The sequence below is a fragment of the Neoarthrinium moseri genome (assembly GCF_022829205.1).
Source record: "Neoarthrinium moseri strain CBS 164.80 chromosome Unknown scaffold109_Wmoseri_CBS_16480, whole genome shotgun sequence".
Classification (NCBI taxonomy): Eukaryota; Fungi; Ascomycota; class Sordariomycetes; order Amphisphaeriales; family Apiosporaceae; genus Neoarthrinium; species Neoarthrinium moseri.
The window spans coordinates 19,603-40,202 of NW_026055223.1; the positions used below are offsets into that span (position 1 = coordinate 19,603).

General features: G+C 54.7%; 5 protein-coding genes across 5 annotated transcripts; 3 read left to right on the plus strand and 2 right to left on the minus strand.

Annotated features, from left to right (window-relative positions):
- Window positions 1–2,205: 2,205 nt before the first annotated feature.
- On the minus strand, window positions 2,206–6,435 carry JN550_013267 (uncharacterized protein; the record flags this gene model as incomplete). Its single annotated transcript, XM_049311835.1, has 3 exons — window positions 2,206–3,123; window positions 3,179–3,760; window positions 3,808–6,435. The coding sequence occupies 3 exons, from the start codon at window positions 6,433–6,435 to the stop codon at window positions 2,206–2,208; spliced, it is 4,128 nt and encodes a 1,375-aa protein (XP_049164750.1).
- A 2,710-nt stretch (window positions 6,436–9,145) lies between these two features.
- Window positions 9,146–12,799, plus strand: JN550_013268 (uncharacterized protein; the record flags this gene model as incomplete). Its single annotated transcript, XM_049311836.1, has 6 exons — window positions 9,146–9,209; window positions 9,302–9,435; window positions 9,504–9,848; window positions 9,910–9,976; window positions 10,032–11,403; window positions 11,461–12,799. The coding sequence occupies 6 exons, from the start codon at window positions 9,146–9,148 to the stop codon at window positions 12,797–12,799; spliced, it is 3,321 nt and encodes a 1,106-aa protein (XP_049164751.1).
- Window positions 12,800–14,891: 2,092 nt separating this feature from the next.
- JN550_013269 (uncharacterized protein) lies at window positions 14,892–17,066 on the plus strand (the record flags this gene model as incomplete). Its single annotated transcript, XM_049311838.1, has 3 exons — window positions 14,892–14,930; window positions 14,993–16,141; window positions 16,209–17,066. The coding sequence occupies 3 exons, from the start codon at window positions 14,892–14,894 to the stop codon at window positions 17,064–17,066; spliced, it is 2,046 nt and encodes a 681-aa protein (XP_049164752.1).
- A 625-nt stretch (window positions 17,067–17,691) lies between these two features.
- Window positions 17,692–18,469, minus strand: JN550_013270 (uncharacterized protein; the record flags this gene model as incomplete). The annotated part of the gene is made up of 3 exons (XM_049311839.1): window positions 17,692–18,138; window positions 18,297–18,372; window positions 18,438–18,469. 3 exons carry the CDS (start codon window positions 18,467–18,469, stop codon window positions 17,692–17,694), a joined length of 555 nt encoding a protein of 184 aa, XP_049164753.1.
- A 462-nt stretch (window positions 18,470–18,931) lies between these two features.
- On the plus strand, window positions 18,932–20,434 carry JN550_013271 (uncharacterized protein; the record flags this gene model as incomplete). Its single annotated transcript, XM_049311840.1, has 5 exons — window positions 18,932–19,132; window positions 19,308–19,466; window positions 19,560–19,743; window positions 20,058–20,196; window positions 20,317–20,434. 5 exons carry the CDS (start codon window positions 18,932–18,934, stop codon window positions 20,432–20,434), a joined length of 801 nt encoding a protein of 266 aa, XP_049164754.1.
- Window positions 20,435–20,600: the final 166 nt, after the last annotated feature.

Sequence of the window (20,600 nt, forward strand, 5' to 3'; positions counted from 1 at the left end):
CTACGATTGCAACTCTATCTCAGGGTCCCCAACGGCCCGCCTAGTGAGGTCATTGAGATCTTCCTGGCTGCCTTGATATCTGCCGGTCCTGATACGTTCACGCGTGAGCGGGTTGGTGGTCTTGACTCGGGAAGAACACACGTGCATGAGATCCAATACCTTTCGGTAGCGCTAACATCTTCCTCCATGGCTGTCAAAGTGGGCTGGCTCCCTTTGGAGGGGAAAAACCGTTGACAAAAAAAAACAGGCCCTTGAAAATCGTATCATCACCGCTTCTCGTACCGCAGCAACTGGGTGGGCCGACCCCGAAAACGGGGGCTTCCCGGAACTCGATGCGCAGACAGCACACGAAATGTCCAAGCGGTCGCGAGCACATGCAATTCCCGTCCGAATACGGCCGTCGGCCAGCCTCATTGTACTTCTTCCAGGAGAACCCATCAGAGACCTATACCCACCGTCAACCTGGGCCTGCGCATATGATCACCACTCGCTCTCGTTTCAGCCTGAAGTGTCGACAAACCGGGTAGCGTGCGTCTGATCAATGATAGCCTGGCGATGGACAATGTCCTCATGTGATCAGCATGTCTGCACGTCTCCTATTTGGCGTGTTACCCACCACCAAGCCTCTGATCCATATTAATCGCCCTCGGCTTGTAATTTAATTCGTGCGCCGCTCATGACTAGGTAGCAAGGTTTCGGCATTCCTGACTAGAAACTCATTACTTGTGATACCTGCCACAGGACTGCGAACTGCCAGTAGGAACCTCCACGCACGCCCCGTCTGGTCCAGCGCATTGGCTCGTTGAAGGGGTATCACATAAGGATTAGTCACACGGTTCACCGACTACGGATAGCATCGAACCAATATGACTTATATTATCACTGTACCATCAAATCAGCCATGAATGCACGCTATTTACCAGTCCTGATTGGATTCGCCCTGTGGTAGTATATGTCGTAAGCCTTTTTTTGGCCTCAAGCAGCCCTTTGGTTAGTTTTCGATAAATCTCTAAGTGCAGCCTGCTCGTATCCGTGGTTTAAATGCGGATAGTATGCTTAAACACAAGGTGATTCTCATATAACGGTCCAGTTTTGCATCCTCCAAGAGAACCAAGTGCGGCACTATAATGCAGTTCTCTGATCTTCCATATCGCGGCTAGGTCTTTGGTCAATGAATGACCCGTTTGATCACACAATAGTCAACGGGCTGCCGTCTCGGAGGGCCTGCACGCCCACGTAATACATATATAAGGTAAGGTGTCGTAAATTTACGAGTTAGCATGCGTTATTGCTGTATCTGTCTTGAATTTCCGTACCAAGATATTCCAGCCTGCAAATAGTAGTAAGAAGGTTCACCGATCAGGGCACTATTTGTTGGGTAGGGGGCTTGTTATAGTAGCAGTACGGTTGTCGTTGCTCTGTGCGATTTCTTGTGCATGATGGAAACGGAGACATACAGTTCTTCAATGAGAGGAGCTGCACCTATCCAGATTTATTGAAGGTACCCTGATATTCCTCTTCCGAACACATGTCCAATGGGTCAGCCCCTGATAAATCCCTAATACCACGTGTGCGAAGCACTTGCAGCGCTGGTCCCAGGTATGTAAGCACCCGTTGCAGAAGGCCGAACAGATGTGTCATGGTCCGTAACCTTGATTCCAAACAAGGGCAACTGTTCTGCTGCATAAGAGTCGTGTGCAAATATAATTATATATGTACAAATTGCTCACAGTATACAGCGCATGCTGACCGTGGTGCACAAGATGGTAATATCCATGGCTAACACGTACGGATCCAGTACTATTCCGCCCGTAACGAAAGAGGGCTCAGAGTGAGACTATTAGATGTATTCTTATTTGATATGGACAGAACTAGACCTAAAAATCTGCCCAAATCTCCGGGGCGCTTCCATCCACCTCGTGCGGAAACCTCGAAAGGCTGGTTTCGTGAGGGTATCGAGTAGCAAGCACGAAAAGAACAGAAGAGTATGCATGGGCCCGGGAACTCCTTGCGCGGCAGTAACAGAAAGACAAGAAAAGAAAGAGAGAAAAAAGACTCGGATCATTCAAATTACCTCATTCAAAATGCACACTCGGCGCCATTGTTGCCTGTCGCCATTGACTCGCCGTCACAGAAGGCCGCCTCGTTGAGTTTAGACTCTCGCCCGAGAGGCCGTTCTACCAGATTGGCGCTGCGACCCCATCTTTACCTCCTAGGGACACCACCTCTTCCAAAGCCCCCTCCCGAGTTCCAGCCCTGGCTGACGCTCTGCTTCACTATCATCGCAGCAGCTGCCGCGGCGGCCTGGCGCTCCTTTTGGCGGTGCCGTTCCTTGAGGTAGTGCGCCGCCTCGGGGCGCATGCGCAAGATTCTCAGGATCATATCGTCGCTAGGGTCAGCCTGGGCCTCCTTGCGCTTCTCCTCCTTGGCCCGGCGCATCGTGCCTAGGTTACGGCTCATCATGATGCTCTTTCCGCGGCGGATCGTGCCCATGGAAGCGAAGGACGGGCCGGCGCTCGCCATTCCGCCGAACGCTGCCGGAGCAGAGAGACGGTTCGGGTGAGCCGACAGCTGAGACTGCATGGCCTGCTGAGCACGCTGCGCGGTGGCGGCAGCCATGCGCTCCGAGGTATGGATGAGGTGGTCAGTGGTCTCAAAGTAGAAGAAGTTCAGTGAGGCAAGCTCGTGATACTTAGGCGACTTGAGAACCTCGGCTGGCACACCCAAAACTTCACCACTCTCATCCCGTGCGTTGAAGAATTCGAAGAGAAGCCCAAGCCACTTGTACACAACCTCGACTTCGCGCTCCGTGAGAGGCTTTTGATTGGAAGGCTTCTCAGAGAGCGGCGGTACGACGAGGGTTTCGATAGCCATGAGAACTTCTTTCCACAAACGGGTCATGACAGCCACCATGGTCGCGTCGGTCAGGGTCTCCTTCATGATGGCAAAGTTGTCGTTGAAATAGCCGAAAAGAGGTTGGAGAGCGTTTTCAATATCGGCATTGGTGACTGTCGCAACACGCGATTGCCTCTTCCACAAACTCTGGGCAGACTGCAGAATGTTCCGACCGAGGAGATTGCGTAACGCCTCGTGAGAGAGTGACTCGCTGATATGTGAAGTAAGCTACGAATAGAATTAGCGGGATCGGAAGATGACGCCTTGACATTGGTAAAAATACCTTCTCTGTAATCTTTCGCACCATATCGCGTTCAGTCCTTTTCAAGTGCCGGAATGCCTTGCCAAAATAGAACTGGATATCATCCCGTTCACCTTCCATGCTGACACGCAGCAGAAGCCGCCCTTGTGTGTCCAAATCCAGCCAGAACTCCCGGGGCAAATAGTCGCTGAAATGCAATGGATCAAGCTTTAGAGATGTCCTGCCTACGAAGTCGTGCTCGCCGAACATGTCGTAATCCCAGATCGTGGCGACGACGTTGAGAGGTCCCCTGACCGTAATATCGACAGACTCGTCCCACTTGGGGTTTAAGCTTCTCATGATTGTCCTGGTCTTCGCCAGACGTTTTTGGTACTCATCTCCCAGGACAACGTATGGATCGCTTGTGCCGTTTGGGTCACAGGCCTTCAGGTCTTCCGCTTCGACGATCTTGATCGTGAACACATAGGTCGAGGGTCGCTTCATGGGTTTCCTAGGCCCTTCCGCTTTTTCAATGACAGCAGCACATGCATCGACATTCATAAGCTTTTCGAGCTTGTCCAGTTGCTGCATGGCGTACTCAATGTTGTTGAGTTTTACCAGTGACTGAAAAGTATCAGTATTTGCCCTACTGCCACACTAGATCGACTTACCTCTGAATAGAACTGAAAAGGCGCAAGTTTTTCCTTGGTGTTCCATGCATCCTTGGCGTATCTCATGATTTTGCCTTGTGCGGTCTGGGCAACGGCCGCTGCTTCCTCTTCTTCTGGTCTGAGCGCGTCCATCTCTTTCATGAATCTGCCGTCAACCACTTCACAGTACCTGGCGATTCCGTTGGCGAACATCTTTGAGAGGGCAGTCATGAAACGAGCATGGTGAACGTCATTATCCCATTCCAGCTGGAAAATCTGGTCTGCGGTCTGGTTAAAACTTTTGAAGACGTCAATGATGGAATGGCTGTGGCGATCTTCATCCGCAGGAGGGTGGCCTTCTCGCCCTTCTCGAACCTGAAATTGGTCATGTTTGATGGCGTTTTCCACAATGGTCACATTGAACTCTTCCGCATTTGCGATCCAGCGCCACACGAAGTCAACGAGCAATTCCTCAATATCAAACGTAAATGGCTGGTTGGGAAGTGAGGAACGGTGAATATGTCGAATCTCGACTAGTTCCTTGTAGAGAGCAAACCCGTCCTCGGAGCCAAATTCCAGACCGCGGTCCTGAGCGTTCAGGATAATGGACCTGATCAGCTCGGAGGCATCGTTCTCAAAGTTCGGGAACATGGTCTCAACCAAGATCGTGAGAGGATTGACCCCCATGATCTCCGGCTTCGATTTGTATCGCTTCTTGATTCTTTCGCACAGCTTAACCACAGACTTGCCAAGCTGGACGACGTGGTTGAAATCCCAATCTTCTTGACTTTCAGGTATCTCTTTATCCAGGAATGCACGATACACATTGGAGGCCTGTTCTTTGAGTCCATCGTGAAGAGCTTTAGCGTAGTGCTCTTCCGCATCTGCGTTCCTGGCAAACGCAGAATCCGCATGCACGTGTGTATCCAGCACGTGCAAGACTGGGCCCACAGATGGAGGTTTCGATTCGAAGCAGTGCATGAACGTATCATATAGTTCGCGGAGCAGGGCCTCGTGGATGGAGTTCAGCGTTTGTTGATAGACTGCGAAGTCATGCATCGTCCATCTAGACCTATCGATTGTCGCCAGGCTTTCGTTCCATAGATATATATGGGGCGGCTTCTTCGTCTCGGGGCCTGGGATCTTGACCAGCTCAAAGGTGTTGTCGAGATCGATGGCGGTAAACAAGCTGTCTGAGTATTTTGCAGCAGCTAACTCCAAAAAGACAACCAGACGCGTGAATTGCGGGATTCGCCAATGAACACATAATTCGGTAAGTAATTCCATGCTCTGCTTCGAAAATGGCCCTAAACGCTCTGTACCATCGTCATGCATCGAGTCAAAATCCATGGCGTACTTTGCAATGGTCTTGAAGAATTCCCGAGGCTCAGGGGGTATAAAAGTATAGTGGGCCTCATCAACACTCCTGATGCTGCTGTTGTCGTCCAGTGACATGGATCCCAAGCTGAGGGTATGATCCAGTCCGTAGCCGGAATCTGGGCTGGACAATGCCCGACTGAGGTCCGCATAGGCTTGGTCCTCCCCATACCCGGAAGTTGGGCTGGCTGGGAGGGGCTTCTCCATCGCGATAATGCTCGTTGACATTCTAACCAACTGTGGCTTCGCATTCAACACCTCTTTGATCATTGCAGACAGATGAGGTGCTTCGGCTCTCTTCCACTCCTGATACGCCTCCTCCACGTCGAAATCCTGGCTTCGCAAGGTGCCGCTCATGTTGGAGTTTAGGCGATGCTGGTAGGATTTGAGGTCCTTCAACGCCGCTTCTTCGTTCCAGTTCGGCTTCTGGCCATCGATGTGGTTTTGCGCATCCGAGTTGCCCATTCCAAATAGCCTCGCGACAACTTGGACCAGGGGCATGTCTTTGACGTCGTAGCTCAACGGGACATCAACCTCTATTGTCTTCCCTCCGGCCTGACCCGTGTCGATGAAGAGGTTTTGATCATTTGTTAGCAGCTTATTCTCCAGCGTTTTGAGTCGACTCATAAGCTCCGGCTTGTCTCGATCCTTGCCCATGTCCTTCAATACGTTGCCCACAAGCCGAACAAACATTGCCACATGCCGGTCAACCAGCAGTTTCCAGTGATCATCGTTGGCCTGAACAGGGTCGCGCGGTCTGCAGGACTTTGTCGCCGCCGCAAAGAACGAAAGGACGAGAGGCTCGAGCTTGCGATCCTTGTCCAAGGTCTGCTGCATGCCGGGTTGGCCTAAAGCATTGTAGGCCTCTGCGAAGGACCTCTTGATGTCGGCGTCACCGTATCCAGGTGCTCTCTCGGTCCCCCTCATGACACCCTCCAGCCTCTTCTCCAAGTACTTGCGGAATCCATTGGGAAGTTTCACACTGCCGTGCGTCCCAGGCAAGAACTCCTTGACGAGATCTGTGGCGACGGAGGTGTAAGCTCTCTGTGGGGGCTTGGGCGCGGGGATGAATTTCTTCTGCTTCTGCCTCGGCTGCAGCAGGTAATGCAGATAGGCCACGCGAAGGGCGTACGAGAGAGCGTCGTCGTGGCTCACGACGAGCTGGCGGGCGGCCGAGTTGGCGCGGCTTCGGCGTTCGCCCCTCTGCAGACTATCGAGGCGGCGATGGATCGGGGCGGCGCTCTGTAACGACTTCCGCGAGGCCGTCGACATGGTGCCCGGCAGCCTGTGCTGTGTGTATGGCCGAGTCGCGTCCCTTTGCTCTGCTTGTGACGGGGCTCGGCAGCTCTCTCTCTTTCTCTCTTTCCCCCTATGCGCTGCGTCTCATGGTAGTCCGTCGTTGGGCGTGGGCGCTCGGGTCTCGGTAGAGATTTGGGGACCGGCAGAGCGTGTGAGGAGGTTATGTTCGCACGGGCTCGCTGAAAAGACGCAGCAAAGGCTAGAAGAAAAATAGACAACAAGGCGGCTGGATCAAGTGGTGGGGTCTAGGAAGTTGTGGTATCGTGTTGAAAGGGTCGGCGAGCCGTCTCTAGCAACGTCATCCCGCGACCTGACGCAGCTCCGGACACCGCGAAAAGGGGATAATGAGGGGCGGCTGGTGGGCAGTTTTGGGTTTGGCGCCTGGGTTGTTGAACCAGCCTGTCCCCGTCTAAACGTTAGGGCATCCCTAGACTGGGTCAGTTCATCTTACACGGCCGTGGTTGATTCACGTGGCACCTGGCTTAGACATGCCCAACTCTGTGAAATGAACAAAAAGTCGTCTGCTAACTTTAGGCCGTTGCCAGTGATCTCTGGCAAGCATGGCGGGCACACGAGGTGCTACATTTTCTGAAGCCCTGCGATGGACTGACTGCCAGTTCAGGAGCAAGCCTAGTCGAGTGCCGGCCAGGAGGTATAGACCGTCTGCGGCGCGTACCTCACGTTAGTTTGGTTACGGAACCCGCTGGGAACTGGGCAAGGCGCCCTATGGATAGAATGGCAATCCGATGTGGGGCTTTTCAGGTGCCGGAACACTGGACGTGGATATATCCATGAATACGTCTTGACAGCAGAGAGAACTTTGTCGCGAGCCCGCCCGTTGTCTTGGGTCATGCTTCGTACTTCATCGTACCTACAGTTGTGTTTCGGCACTAGTAGTGCCTGAGACCGAGGTCCATGGCCAGTCCAAATATCAACCTGCCCACCCTACCGTAGTGTTCATACTTGCGTGACATTCAATGGCTCCGCTCGCAGAACCGTCAGAGCCTGACCAATCTCCCAAACACGAGGATCGAAGGTGAATCGTGTAACCGAGTACAAGCACCAGTGGTACGGCGTCCATGTCCACGGTGCTATGATACATAACTACCGCACAGCAGTAAATGGTATTCTAAAGCTGATGTGCCTGTGCAGTCTCGATTTGACACTTTACATCTTCTCTGAACGGGCGAATTCTGAAAATGTTGGACAACATGTTTGTGTTGGCCCGTTGGCGGTTCGCAAGCGCAACCACAACTGCAAAGCTGTGTACCAGATGTGCTATTACTGACAACTTATCGACATCGTCCATCAGGATTGCTCCTTGCACCATTCTTACTTGAGTGCATACCTAGCTTAAGGCCTTGTGGACTTGTTTAGTTGCTACGTAGCTATATATGGGCGAGCCACCTTCTTGACGCCTATACTGCCTCCAAACTTGGGGTACCTAGAAACCTGCTGGCGCGTAGTACTTCATTCAGACCCAGCTTTGCTAGTTAGCATCTGCTAGGTACGCAGTTGAGAAGATGTTGGGCCCCTAGCCGAACCGCCATCCAACAGGAATGGGCTTTCCCGCAGTATGGAATCCGGTCTGCTCGAAACAGATTGCCCGTCATGGTTTTTTTTTTTTTTCTCTTTCCGCCCAAGGAAGGAGTCACCTGCCTTGGGTCGTCAAGTGGGTACTCGTCGTGGTCACTTGCATTGGGTGCAGCAGGTCCTCGCCTGCGCCATCTTCTCTGACTCTACCTCTCTCCAGCTTCATATTGCTGTTGAAATAAGGCTTCTCCCAGCCATCGCCTCGTACACTTTACACTGCATCGTTCAGATACGAGTTGAATTTAACTACGACTTTTACGTAAAGTGGTGCACATTCTCGGCGTGCGTTCCATGAGAGAGAACGTTGCCCGCGACGAGCTCCCTGGCTACTTACATCCTACCTACCTTGAGTACGTACATGTAGACGACCTTATCAGAGCTTGGGATACGTATGCACTAGCTAATCCACATGTCACAGCCTCGTGCGCGTGTGCCTGCATGACAGCATCAGGCCTGCAAGAGATTCATCATCTATCTGACTCGTTCCAGCCTTATCAGCTGCATGCCTTTCTTGAGCCTTCAAACGGGGTATATCATCGGTTGACAAAGCGCCGGTGAGGGAGACGGTGGTGGTATAGAAAAAGAACAACCACTGATAGCCAAAACGGACTGCCTGGCGGCCTGGTCGCCCTTTGCTCCAGTTTGATTCGATTCCCCCAACCCCAGCTTACAGGTTACGGTACGATTAGGCAGGGCCAGGTCCCGGTTCAATCAACGTTCAGACGGCGTCCTTCGGGGTGGCCAGGGTCCTTCTCCAGTCACTAGGCTTGCTAGGTACAGTAGGCTTGGGTAGGGGGGACGGCGCCACTCGATCGATTCGACGACCCCGCTACAAAGACAACTGCAACGCCGAACCTCCAAGCTCTGGTACATACTAGCACCGTTGTGAGATTGGCTGTCGGAGAGATCCCACACCCCCCCACGACCACGGCGTGCATCCCATGTGTTAAGTTCGGTTGCACGTCACAGACTCCCGCACCGCATTCCCAAGACTCTCGCGAACAAAGACGCTGCAGACGATCGCTCCCACCACGGCGACCTAGACCTGACTCCTGACGGCCGCCTGCCTGGCCAGCAGCCTCCTGCAATCATGGGTATCGTCGGTAGCAGGCCCGACGAAGGCGCTGCCGTCTACCTGAGGGACCAGAATCGACGTGGGTGTTTCCTTCCTGCCGCGAGCATGCCGCCGCCATGAGCGCGACTGCGTGCGTGTATGTCGAAGACTGACCGTTTTCCTCAATCGCAGTATCCATCTCCTCCCTCGTTATCTCCAACCCCCGCCGGCGCAGTGCCGTGACTGTCGTCCCCAATGCCTTCCCCGCCACCAGGGTTACGGCTACGCGAGTGTCGGGCGACCAGAGTCCTGTAGAGTTTATTCAGGTTCGTGTCTCGCTATAAGGTTCATCTGCGCACAAGATCATCCAGTGTCTCTGACTGCGCTATTCCAGGATCCCGATTCATCGCTCGCCCCCAACTTCTTGCTCAAGCTCAACAGCGATGACGAGCTCGTCTTCACCTTCACATTCGTTATTCGCCAAGACGGCGCCGGTGCTACATCCGACTCCCACATAAATGGCCTAACCTACGTCTACGCCTCGAACGCCAGAGAGGTCGAAAATCTGGTTACCCGGGAATTCCACGCGGACCCCAACCTACACAAGAACGCAAACGTCGAGTTGGTCGGAGACTATTCCACTGGCGGGAGCCCCTCTGTGACCTTCGAGTGGTCGTGGAGATGGAAACCGCCAAAGCCTGTAGAAGACCGAGGCGGAGGCTGGAGGAATGCTTGCAGTGTACGTACAGAACGCGTGTCTGTGAGCCGGCCAAGCCTGGACTGGACTGACGGTCTTCTAGTTTGTTGAGTATGACCAGAGGGCGCACAAGCTGGTCGCTCTGGCCAGCTTTTCATTTTGGGTTGCCAGTAAGCACTCCCCCTAGGATGAGAACTCCAGAATGTCATTGACCAGGCTCCCAAGATACCTCCGGTGTGCCAAGCCATCCGAGTTCGCCATCCCCCGTTTTTCAGCTGGCAGTACCGCCCAAGATCCGGGTCGCATCTGCCCAGTCTGTCGACTCAAGGATTAGCGAAGTGGAGGAACCAGCCTCTCCCTTGGCTTTGCAGCATGAGCTCACTCCAATTGCACCTGTCGAGTCATATCTCTCACAGCAGGCTATCAAGGTTGATGTTGCGTGTCCCAAGCCAGGCGAAGACATGACGGTTAGTGATGATGGGCCCGTCTTCCGTGCTACCATCAAAGCCCTCGAACAGAAGACGGGCAATATGAGGACGCAGATGAAGCGAGTTCTCAAGAAGGCCGACCAAGCCCACACTGCTCAGGTCGAGGCGAACGATGCTTTCGTTGCCTTTATGGAAACCTTACGTGAAGCGGCAAGCACCAACTCTAACGCTGTACAACCGGCACTAGATCATTACTTCGACAAGATCGCTCGAGAGATTCTGGCATACGAGAGACAAAACACCACCAACTTGCAGAAGATCATCATTGACCCCATTAGTAAGCTGTATACCTATGACATCAAGCAGGCCGAAAGTAAGAAGCGGGACTTTGAGGAGGAGAGCAAGGACTACTATGCTTATGTCTCGAGGTATCTGGGCCAGCGGCAGGACTCCGTCAAGACCAAGAAACTGGCCGATAGCGACAACAAGTACCAGACCAAGCGGCGGAACTTTGAACTGAAACGGTTTGACTATTCTTCCTTCGTACAGGATCTACACGGCGGCCGCAAGGAACAAGAGGTTCTGTCACATCTCACAAAATACGCCGACGCGCAGGCACGGGGATTCTTAACAACCGCCAAGAAGATTGATGGTCTACTGCCTCAACTGGAGGCATTATCCAACCAGGTTCAGGAGGCCGACAAAGAGTTCCAGTATCAGCGACGTGAGAGGGAGGAGAAGAGGCGCGTGCTCGAGAAGAGCAATGTTCAGTATAACGAACCGGAGACTGTGACTTCTACAACGAGCATGAGCAATGCCATTGCCCAAATCTCGAACGGGAATCCATACACCTCCGACTCTGAGCTGGGACGTGCCGATAGTACTGGGTCCCAACTCAAAGCCGTAAACACAGGCAACTCGGGGCCTGTGATTACACCGACATCTGAGCTATCCAGATCGCCAGGCAGTTTAGGCCAAGCTACTATGAGCAGCCCCTCACAGCATGCCAAGTTCAAAGGCATCCGGGATCTTGAAGAGCGAGACCTCTCCCAGATTGCGAGCCAGGAGAAGAGCTCAGCCCATCGGAAAGAAGGATTGCTATGGGCCCTCAACCGCCCAGGGAGTCATGTTGACCCGAGAGCACTGACAAAACAGCAAGGATGGCACAAGTAAGTTCCCCGATCTGGCCCGTTAGTCTGACCAGAGCAGAGTCTAACTGTCTTCAGGTTCTGGGTGGTCCTTGACCAGGGCAAGCTCTCCGAGTATAGTAACTGGAAACAGAAATTGGATCTACACATGGATCCGATCGATCTGCGTCTGGCTTCGGTCCGCGAGGCGCGAAACGCTGAGCGAAGATTCTGCTTTGAAGTCATCACTCCGCATTACAAACGTGTATACCAAGCCACCTCGGATGAAGATATGAGCAACTGGATTACCGCCATCAACAATGCCCTGCAAAGTGCTGTAGAGGGTCGTGGTCTCAAGGATCTACCGTCAACGTCATCTTCGGTCAGCGACTCGACAAGCTTTAAGCGAGACATCGGGTCTGTATTAACAGGCAAGAGTACCTCCCTGAATCATGGCCACGGGCACGGAATTCAAGGTGGTTCATCCGGCATTCCAAGCCGGCGTATAACTGTCGGGGCCCGGCCGGCTCCCCCGCAACGGCCAGCGAGCAGTGCTTTCGATGAAAGCCCAGATAAGCTCCTACAAATGCTGCGGGATCACGACCAGGGCAATCTCTGGTGCGCCGACTGTGGCGGCGGAGCCAAGGTTGAATGGGTCTCGATCAATCTGGCGATTATTCTTTGCATCGAATGCAGTGGTATACATCGATCGCTAGGGACACATATCAGCAAGGTTCGGTCGCTCACACTTGACATCAACTCGTTCACGCCTGATATCATCGAGCTGCTCCTTCTTGTCGGGAACCGAGTCTCCAACATGGTTTGGGAGGCAAGGCTGGAGCCTGGAGTCAAGCCCAGCCCACAAGCCAGCCGTGAACAACGGCTCAAGTTTATCACTGCCAAATATGTCGACCGAGCCTTCGTAGAGCCAATCTCTGCGACACTTTCGAGGTACCCCAGCGCAGACGAGACACTGCTTGCTGCCATCAAGCGCAATGAGATCCAGCAAGTCATATACGCCTTGGCTTTGAAGGCCAACCCGAATGCTCTGGACAAGTCTCGTGGTACTCATGCCGTCTTCCTCGCGCTGGCAGCTGCAGACCCTGCCTCGCCGTCGCCGTCTCCTACGCCTACCCCCACTCCTGGTGGGCGCGCCGACAACGACCACAAAGCCAAGCCCTTTCCGGTTGCCGAGATGCTGGTCCAGAATGGCGCAGAAGTGCCTGCAAGCATGCCCGCATTCCCGCTGAGCCACAGTGCCCAACAGTACATTGAACAGAAGAGGGGCCGTACCGCTGCCATCGATGCGCCAGGTTCGTCACTGACAACTACGCTCAGCCCCAGCCCAAGCGAGCGGCTGCGCCGGGATAGAGACCGCATACAGAAGCGAATCAGCGCAGGAGGCAACCTGGCTACGTCGCCGATACCCGAACGATAGAGACGTCGGTCGACGACCTCGTCCGGTCCCTCGTCCCTGGACGCTTCTTGTTCTTCTTCTTCTCCACTGGAGCACTCGCCGTCTTTCGGAAGGTCGGGCGTGCCCCGGCAAAAGTCGAGCATCAGTGACTCGATGACTTCCGAACGATAGAAACGGCGGTTGCAGTTCTCCATGATACCTAGCCCGTCGTGTTCAGCGACGCTGGCGACTTTCTGCCTGCCGATTATACCTTTTTGTTCGCGGGCAGATGCGGTGTCTCTGCCGGCGACTTCTTGTACAGTTCCGTCTTCTTCGTTGGCCCCTCGGCTTGATGTTGTGTTCTACTTTGATGGTGGGTTGGACTGTTGATTATCGGCATTGCGCATATGCATGTGGGTGGCATTATCTCTTGGGCGCGGCGTCTAGGGCTACATGATGAGAGGTATATATGAGTGCATGGATACGGCAGTAATCGTAATTAGTGTACGATTCGACGAAGATATAGGACTTGGATCAGGATTTCTCGAGTCGAATGAATCAAGCTATCGACCCGACACATGCAACTGGCTGATGACGAGTGAAGACACCGTATCAGAGTAGACGCGCCGCTTCGGTCGAGATGGGCGTTCTTTTGAGTTGACCTACTCATCATGGGAGGTCTACAAGTCCACGCGGCAAAGGGAAAGCTTGCCCAAGTCGCCATGCCGACCACAGCATCCTGTGAAGGGCATTTCGCCCCCCTCCCCAGCATTGTCTCCTCCGGGTGGTGTCTAACCAAGGTTCCTACTTCCCCCTCCTATCGCAAGACTGATGTATAACTCGGATAGGCTTGTGGAATAATCAATCATGTAGCCAAAAAAAAAAAAAAAAATGGCAAAGCCGATCCGGGCTCGCTCGTAATGGAAATGGATGGCCCAGAGGCTGCGACCCGACACAGACGGCTCGTGATGAGTTGATCGGATGAGACTTGGGCAAGTCACCTGGCTGGCTTGCAGGCATCCAGTATCAGCTGGGGGGTGAGCTGCCGATGACAAGGCCCGGGGCCTCATGGACCCCGTTCAGCCCCAGATTTTGTGGGGCAGACAACCCGGGCTCGAGGCCAGGCGATCGATTGATTCATGGGACGCTGTTGGCGCGAGTGAGCTTCACAATGTTTTGACTGGTGTCATCGGACTTGTCTCTGGAGCCTGGCCTGCAAAACCACCTGGCTTTCCAGAAGCGCACGCATATAGCACGGAATGCCAGCCGTGACGTGACGGGGTGCCAGCCATCATTTGATCCGGCACCTTGGCTGGAGCCGTGGATCTTGTTTGCATGTCTTGTAACCCTCCGGGGGATCTAGAAAGGGTCATCGTCCGGTGCCCTGCCATGCCATGCCATACCGACGCGTGCGTGGGGTCTCCCTCTCACTCTCTCCGTCTCTCTGTAGACTGGGTAAGAGCCATGCATGGATGTCCCGGCAGATCGAGGTGCACTCAATACTCAAAATGCAGCTTTCCGATCCGCATGCAAGCACACAAGCAAGCAAGAAAACTAGCAGGGCGCAGGAATTTACTGAATGAGGACTGCACTGCCAGCCTCAGGCTACCTTCCTTGGGGTGCGCGAGGTAGGGGCTAAGCAACTAGAGAGTCGCCTAGCTACAGTGCCTATCAACGTATATTTCCCCCCTAGCCCAAGCCTCTGCGGCCCCTCTGACGCATGCGCGGCCAATCGTCTGGCTGCACCCGGCATGGACGGGGGGCAGGTTTCTGGGTTTCTGGGTTTCTGGGTTTCTGGTGGGCCTTTCACCTTTCCAGCGAGTGAGCTCGAGGCCCTCCCGAGCTCATCAGTCATCCCGACTCAGTCAGACTACACCACCTACACACACCCGTCCCATACATATTCCAGGCTGCAGCACCCCCCATCCCATCCCATCCGCTTTTTGTCTAACTGTACATATACACTTTTGCCTGTTGCCTCTTGTCTCCCCCGCTACCCAGGGACTCCTCGGAAATTAACGCGCGCCCTCCACCGTAATACTTTGTTTCTAGGCCTCGATCTCTGTCCTGACCACGTATTCCACCGCAGGCAGGAGCCCGGGACCAGTCGAGCAAGATACGCAGCTGCCCGGCCATGGCCCCCCGCGAGAAGAGCCAATTGAAGAGGGTTCGGGTATGCTCTTCACCTGCCGCCTGCCTTGCCGCCCAAACATCACTTACACCAGCTGTGCACAGGATTCCCTTCCCGAATCCGACTCGTCCAAGAAGCCCCGGCGATCCGAGAGGCTGTCGCACGGCAACGGCGAACACCTCAAGACCCCCGTCACCAAGAACCAGCAGAAGCTGCCCTCGCCGGTCACCTACTACACCGACGACGACAGCACCGCCCGCTACAAGGAGGGCACCACCACACCCCCCAACGGCAGACCGAGCCAGCTAGCCCACAGAACGCCCGACGAGACCTTGGATTCCCAGTTCTCGTCCCCTCCCAACGACACGCAAGCTTTCCCTTCCCAGTTCGTCGACCCCAACGCCGCCATATCCGACGAGGTGGAAGACGAGGTAAAAGAGGGCGTTTGGGGCTACCTGCTCCCCCTGGACACCAGGTTTGGCAGATGCGTGGTCCTTCGAAAACGTGCTGCCTGCCCCCTGCCAGAGGCCGTCAGCGGCTCCGACACGGTCAAGCAGAAGAAGGAAGGTCGTCCCCTGGAGCAGGAGGAGAGCTTCGAGGAGACCAAGACCAAGGGAGTGCCGTCCGGCGGTTACCTGATAGGCCGCCATCCCGAGTGTGACGTCGTCATCGACGATCCCGTCATTTCCAACCGCCACTGCCTGCTCTTTACCGAGAACAAGGGCAACGATACCTCCGCCGTCTTGGAGGACCTCTCGAGCAATGGGACTTTTGTCAACGAGGCTCTGGTGGGTCGGAACCAGCGCCGGGAGCTACAGGATCAGGACGAGATTGCCGTCATGGACAAGGCTCGGTTCATCTTCAGATACCCGAAGAGCCGAACGTCGAGCGCTTTTCTTCAACAGTACACGCTGCTGGAACGACTGGGCAAGGGCCACTTTGCCGAAGTTTTCCTGTGCGTCGAGAAGTCGACTGGCAGTAAGTACGCCGTCAAGATCTTCACCAAGCACCCCGGCATGGAGGAGAGATCCAAGACGGATGGCCTGCAGCAGGAGATTGCTGTTTTGATGGGTGTCAGCCACCCCAATGTCTTGTGTTTGAAGGATACGTTCAACGAGAAGAATGCTGTGTACCTGGTCTTGGAACTGGCCCCCGAGGGTGAACTTTTCAATCATATTGTGATGAAACAGAAACTCAGTGAGAATGAGACGCGCAAGCTCTTTATTCAATTGTTTCAGGGCATCAAGTATCTGGTACGTGCATTTCTCCTGGCTTTCACCGCTTTCAACCCATGGCTCTATCGCTAAACTTCCCCCCTAGCACGATAGGAACATTGTACACAGAGATATCAAGCCCGAGAACATCCTGGTGGTCGATAAGGAGGTCCACGTCAAGCTTGCAGACTTTGGTTTGGCCAAGATCATAGGCGAAGAATCCTTCACCACGACGCTCTGCGGCACACCGAGCTACGTCGCCCCTGAGATCTTGGCGGAGGGTCGGCACAGGAAGTACACAAAGGCCGTGGACATCTGGTCTCTCGGCGTGGTCCTGTACATCTGCTTGTGCGGGTTCCCGCCATTCTCCGACGAGCTTTACACGAAGGAATACCCCTTCACCTTGTCTCAGCAGATCAAGAGCGGACGTTTCGATTACCCGTCGCCATACTGGGACTCCGTCGGCGACCCAGCCTTGGACCTTATCGATTCCATGCTTGTTGTAGAACCAGAGAAGCGATACACGGTGGACCAGTGCTTGGCGCACCCTTGGATTACCCAGAAGATGCCGAACGTCAACGACAGCACTGACGGTCTTGTAGCTGGCGTTGGCGGTCTGCAAGTCCACAAACGTGGGATTGTCCGCGAGCGGACACTCCTTTCCTCGATCAACAGCGTATCGATAGCTCATCAAGTACCGCTGGGCCCGCAACAGCAGAACGGGAAGAAGCCTGCGCTCAAGGTCTACGCCAAGAATAAAAGCGCATCGAGCAGTACCAATGTGAAGCCACAGGAGGCTCGCCCGGCGGATGAGAGAGATGCTCGCGAGTTCATGGAGTTGGGTGGCAAGGGCGACCCGGAGCTCTTTGGCAACGACGGCACGAGCTACTATTCGAAGGAAGAAGCTCTGGCTGCGAAGGGAAAAGCGCCCGCCAAGGATAAAGCCAAGACGAACGGCCGTTGACCGTAGACTTGAGGGTTCAACGGTATTTTATACGGGTGACGGCGGGATAGGCGTTTGATTTGATGGCTTTTGGCGTTCGAGCCCAGCACCGCACTGCTAGGTTTCCGGGCGTGGTCCGGAGTTCCGGTTCTTCTAGGGACCGTCGTCGACTGGCCAACTTCGTTTTCTTCTCCATGGTATTATTTTTCAAGATCTCGAAAGGCGTTTTGGGGGACAAAAAGGGTGGGCACGAATCCTCGTCCGGAACAGCCGAATATGTCTAAGCATCGTACTATATGGTTACGCACAACAACGCGATACGGGAGGCATGTAAGCCGGCTGAGTGAATATCACTCACTCAGACTCATGCAAGATATTATCTAATGGATCAAATTTTCCAAAGTCAAATATAATAAAAACTTATAAAAACACTCTGCACTTTGTCATGAGAATAATTGACACTGGTTAGCTTTCTCTGATTACTAATTAGGCATTTTGCAGCCTCTGTTCTGAACCAACGGCCTATGTTCGCTGCATCGACTGACAAGCCTATTGGGTCTAGTTTGTGGACGACTATAGACAGAGGGGTGTGAAATGAGTCAGTGTGTGTGACTGGTACACCAGAAGGCGGGATCTCAGCGCCTGGTTAGTGCGACTGCAAGTTGGGATCCTGGATGGTGCCGGGCTTGGGCACCGAGTCGGCGAGCTCGCCGCAGTTCTTGCAGGTGCGGTTGTCGGGGCTGGCCATGAAGGCCTCGATGGCGGCCTTGATCTGGGTGCCGAGGTCGGTGCAGTGGAAGGCGGCCTCGTGGACGACGCGGCGGCAGGCCGGGTTCTGGCAGTACCAGCGCATGCGGTCGACGCTCTCGGCCGGCCGGCGCTGCTCCAGCACCACGCCCACCGTGTCGGCGAACCGCACCGGGTTGTGCGGCGTGCCCCCCGGCAGCAGGAACATGTCGCCCTCGCCGATGACCACGTCCCGGAACTCGCCCCCGTCCACCACCTTGAGAAGCATCGCGCCCCGGTACTGGTAGAACCACTCGGGCGTCTCGTTGATGTGGTAGTCGGTGCGGGCGTTGGGGCCGCCGACGATCTTGTACCCCGGGGGCGCGGGTTGTGTCAGTCCAGCAGGTTCTCCGTCTCATCTCTCGCTCTCTCTCTCTATATCTCTCTGTGCATGCACGTGTGTGGGGGTTGGTGGACGACCACTCCGCAGAGTAGGCGTTCTGTGCTCTGGGTGGTGTTACTTACCATGGTGGTGAATCCCTCATTGTAGACGCAGTAGTTGTTGACGGGCGGCTTTAGGAGATGTGAGTTCTCCTCAAGCCTGGGTGCACGTGTGTCAGCGGAGGGAACTGGTAAGAGCCCGAACTGCGCTGTCCTCATACGTACCATTTGGGCAGGTTCACGGGGACGGGGAGCATGGTGATGATTTGGCGTCTTGCGGGCTGCTTTCCGACAGAATTGCGGGATGTGTGCGTATGTGTGTGTATAAGTGACCTGACGATGGCGGCTGGCTCGACTTTTCTTGATGGCAGCAACGAGTAATTAAAATAAAACGTCTTTGACAGGTCGGTTGAGTGGGCGTTGACACGAGATGTTTGGTCGCCGACGTTGGTTTCAGATTTTCCTCTTTGCTCAAATTACCACCGAAGTTCCCCAGAGTCCATGACTACCTCTCTCATTAATAATCCTGATGCTTTCCGTTGCTCCTATACTGGAAAGCTCCCAGGCGGCAGTGAGCCCCCGGGCGTCGCGGCAAGGCGCGGGAAGGACGCACGCGACCCCTCCATCCCTCCATCCCTCATCCGATTGACCGGCGGGCGGGCAAACTGAGGTCATCAGTCTTGGATGGGCCCAAGAGCTATCTGCTTTATCGCGACGCCATGCCGTCCTTGCAGCGGTTTGGCCCCTGGGCTGGCATTTACATTGGCTCGACCGCTCCACGCCGAATGCTGAAGCACCCCCGGTCTGAGAACCCCGAACTCCCTAGCTTGAGACGAGACGCCATCCAGGGTCAAGGGGAGCTGACGTTGCGCTCAGGGTTCGCCCATGCGAATCGGGACATCCCCATCGTTCAACCATCTGTCCACACACACACCCTTCCCCCGAGCACGATTGAGCTGATTTCTTTGTATTGTTGTTGTTGTACCGTCGCTCTTCCTATACCTCGTGCACCGTGGGGCCCGCCTCGTTCGTTGATATATATACCAGATCTTTACGATTGCTCTCCCGCCTCGCATCTACACCACGCTTAGCTAGCTTGCCTTCAGCACTCCCGAGTCCCATCCATCGCACGACGACGCCGACGACGCTATGGATCACGCCCATATGGACCACTCCCACATGGATCACAGCGCCATGGACCACGGCGATATGCACGGCGGCCATGGCGGCATGGGTGACATGTGCAACATGAACGTGAGCCGCCCCGTCTCCTGAAGCTCTTAATCTGCCTGGGCCCGGTTCGACATGCTGACCTTTGGGGCCCGCGTCCCCCTCGGTAATCTGCAGATGCTCTTCACCTGGGACCCCACGAACCTGTGCATCATCTTCCGCGGCTGGCACGTCCGCGGCACCGCCTCGCTGGTCGTCTCGCTCATCGCCATCGTCGTCATCTGCATCGGCTACGAGGCCCTGCGCGAGGCCACACGCCGCTACGAGACCTGGGTCAACAAGAGGCAGGAGACGGCCCCTCGTGAGTACTTCCGCTCCATCTCTCCCCAACCCCTCTGCCCGACGCACCTATGCATGTATATATATCTCTCTAGCCCTGCCCCCGCGGAAGTATGAGCCCAGCCAAGGCAGACCACTCTCGAATCTCTCCCCAAAGCTGTGGGACCAGATTCGCTAGTTGTTGGCATGCGGACGGGAGCCTGTTTCGAATGCTGTTCGCCAGCTTTTGTGTTGTGGAAAGAAGAAACCCGTCTTTTTCAAACAAGCAATCCGAGAAAGCGTGAAGAACGTATCGGCTAAGAGATTCCCGTGCGAACCGCTCAAAAGTCATCGTAGCCGCCGATCATGATAGACCCGTTACTGAGAATACGCCGTTCCTATGGTCAGGACGCAACCAGGTCGAGGTGAACAAGCGGGCCCATATTATCAAGGCCCTGTTGTATGCCGTGCAGTGCTTCTACGCCTTCATGATGATGTGAGTACCCCGTTCCATTTACTGTTTCGGCGCCACTCCTCTCTTCCTTGCCACGGACGGGAAAAGGTGATACTGGTCAAGAGGGCAAGGGGACACGAAAGGTTGACTGTGCAATCAAAGGTTGCTTTTCATGACTTACAACGGCTGGGTCATGCTGGCCGTGTTCGTTGGGAATTTCGCCGGGTATGTCTTGTTCGGGAACTCTACCAAGGCTACCAAGGAGACTGCGTGCCACTAGACATGATCCGCGGAACTGATCATGCATGTTCTTGGTTTCGGGCGAGATATGAGCATCACGAAGCAGCGGGGCGCTCTGAATCTGCAAGCATCCAGCGAGTGGCTAGCGAGCTGCTCAAAAAATGGGTATGCGTGCTATACGGTCTTCTAGGGCTGCGCTGTGCCGG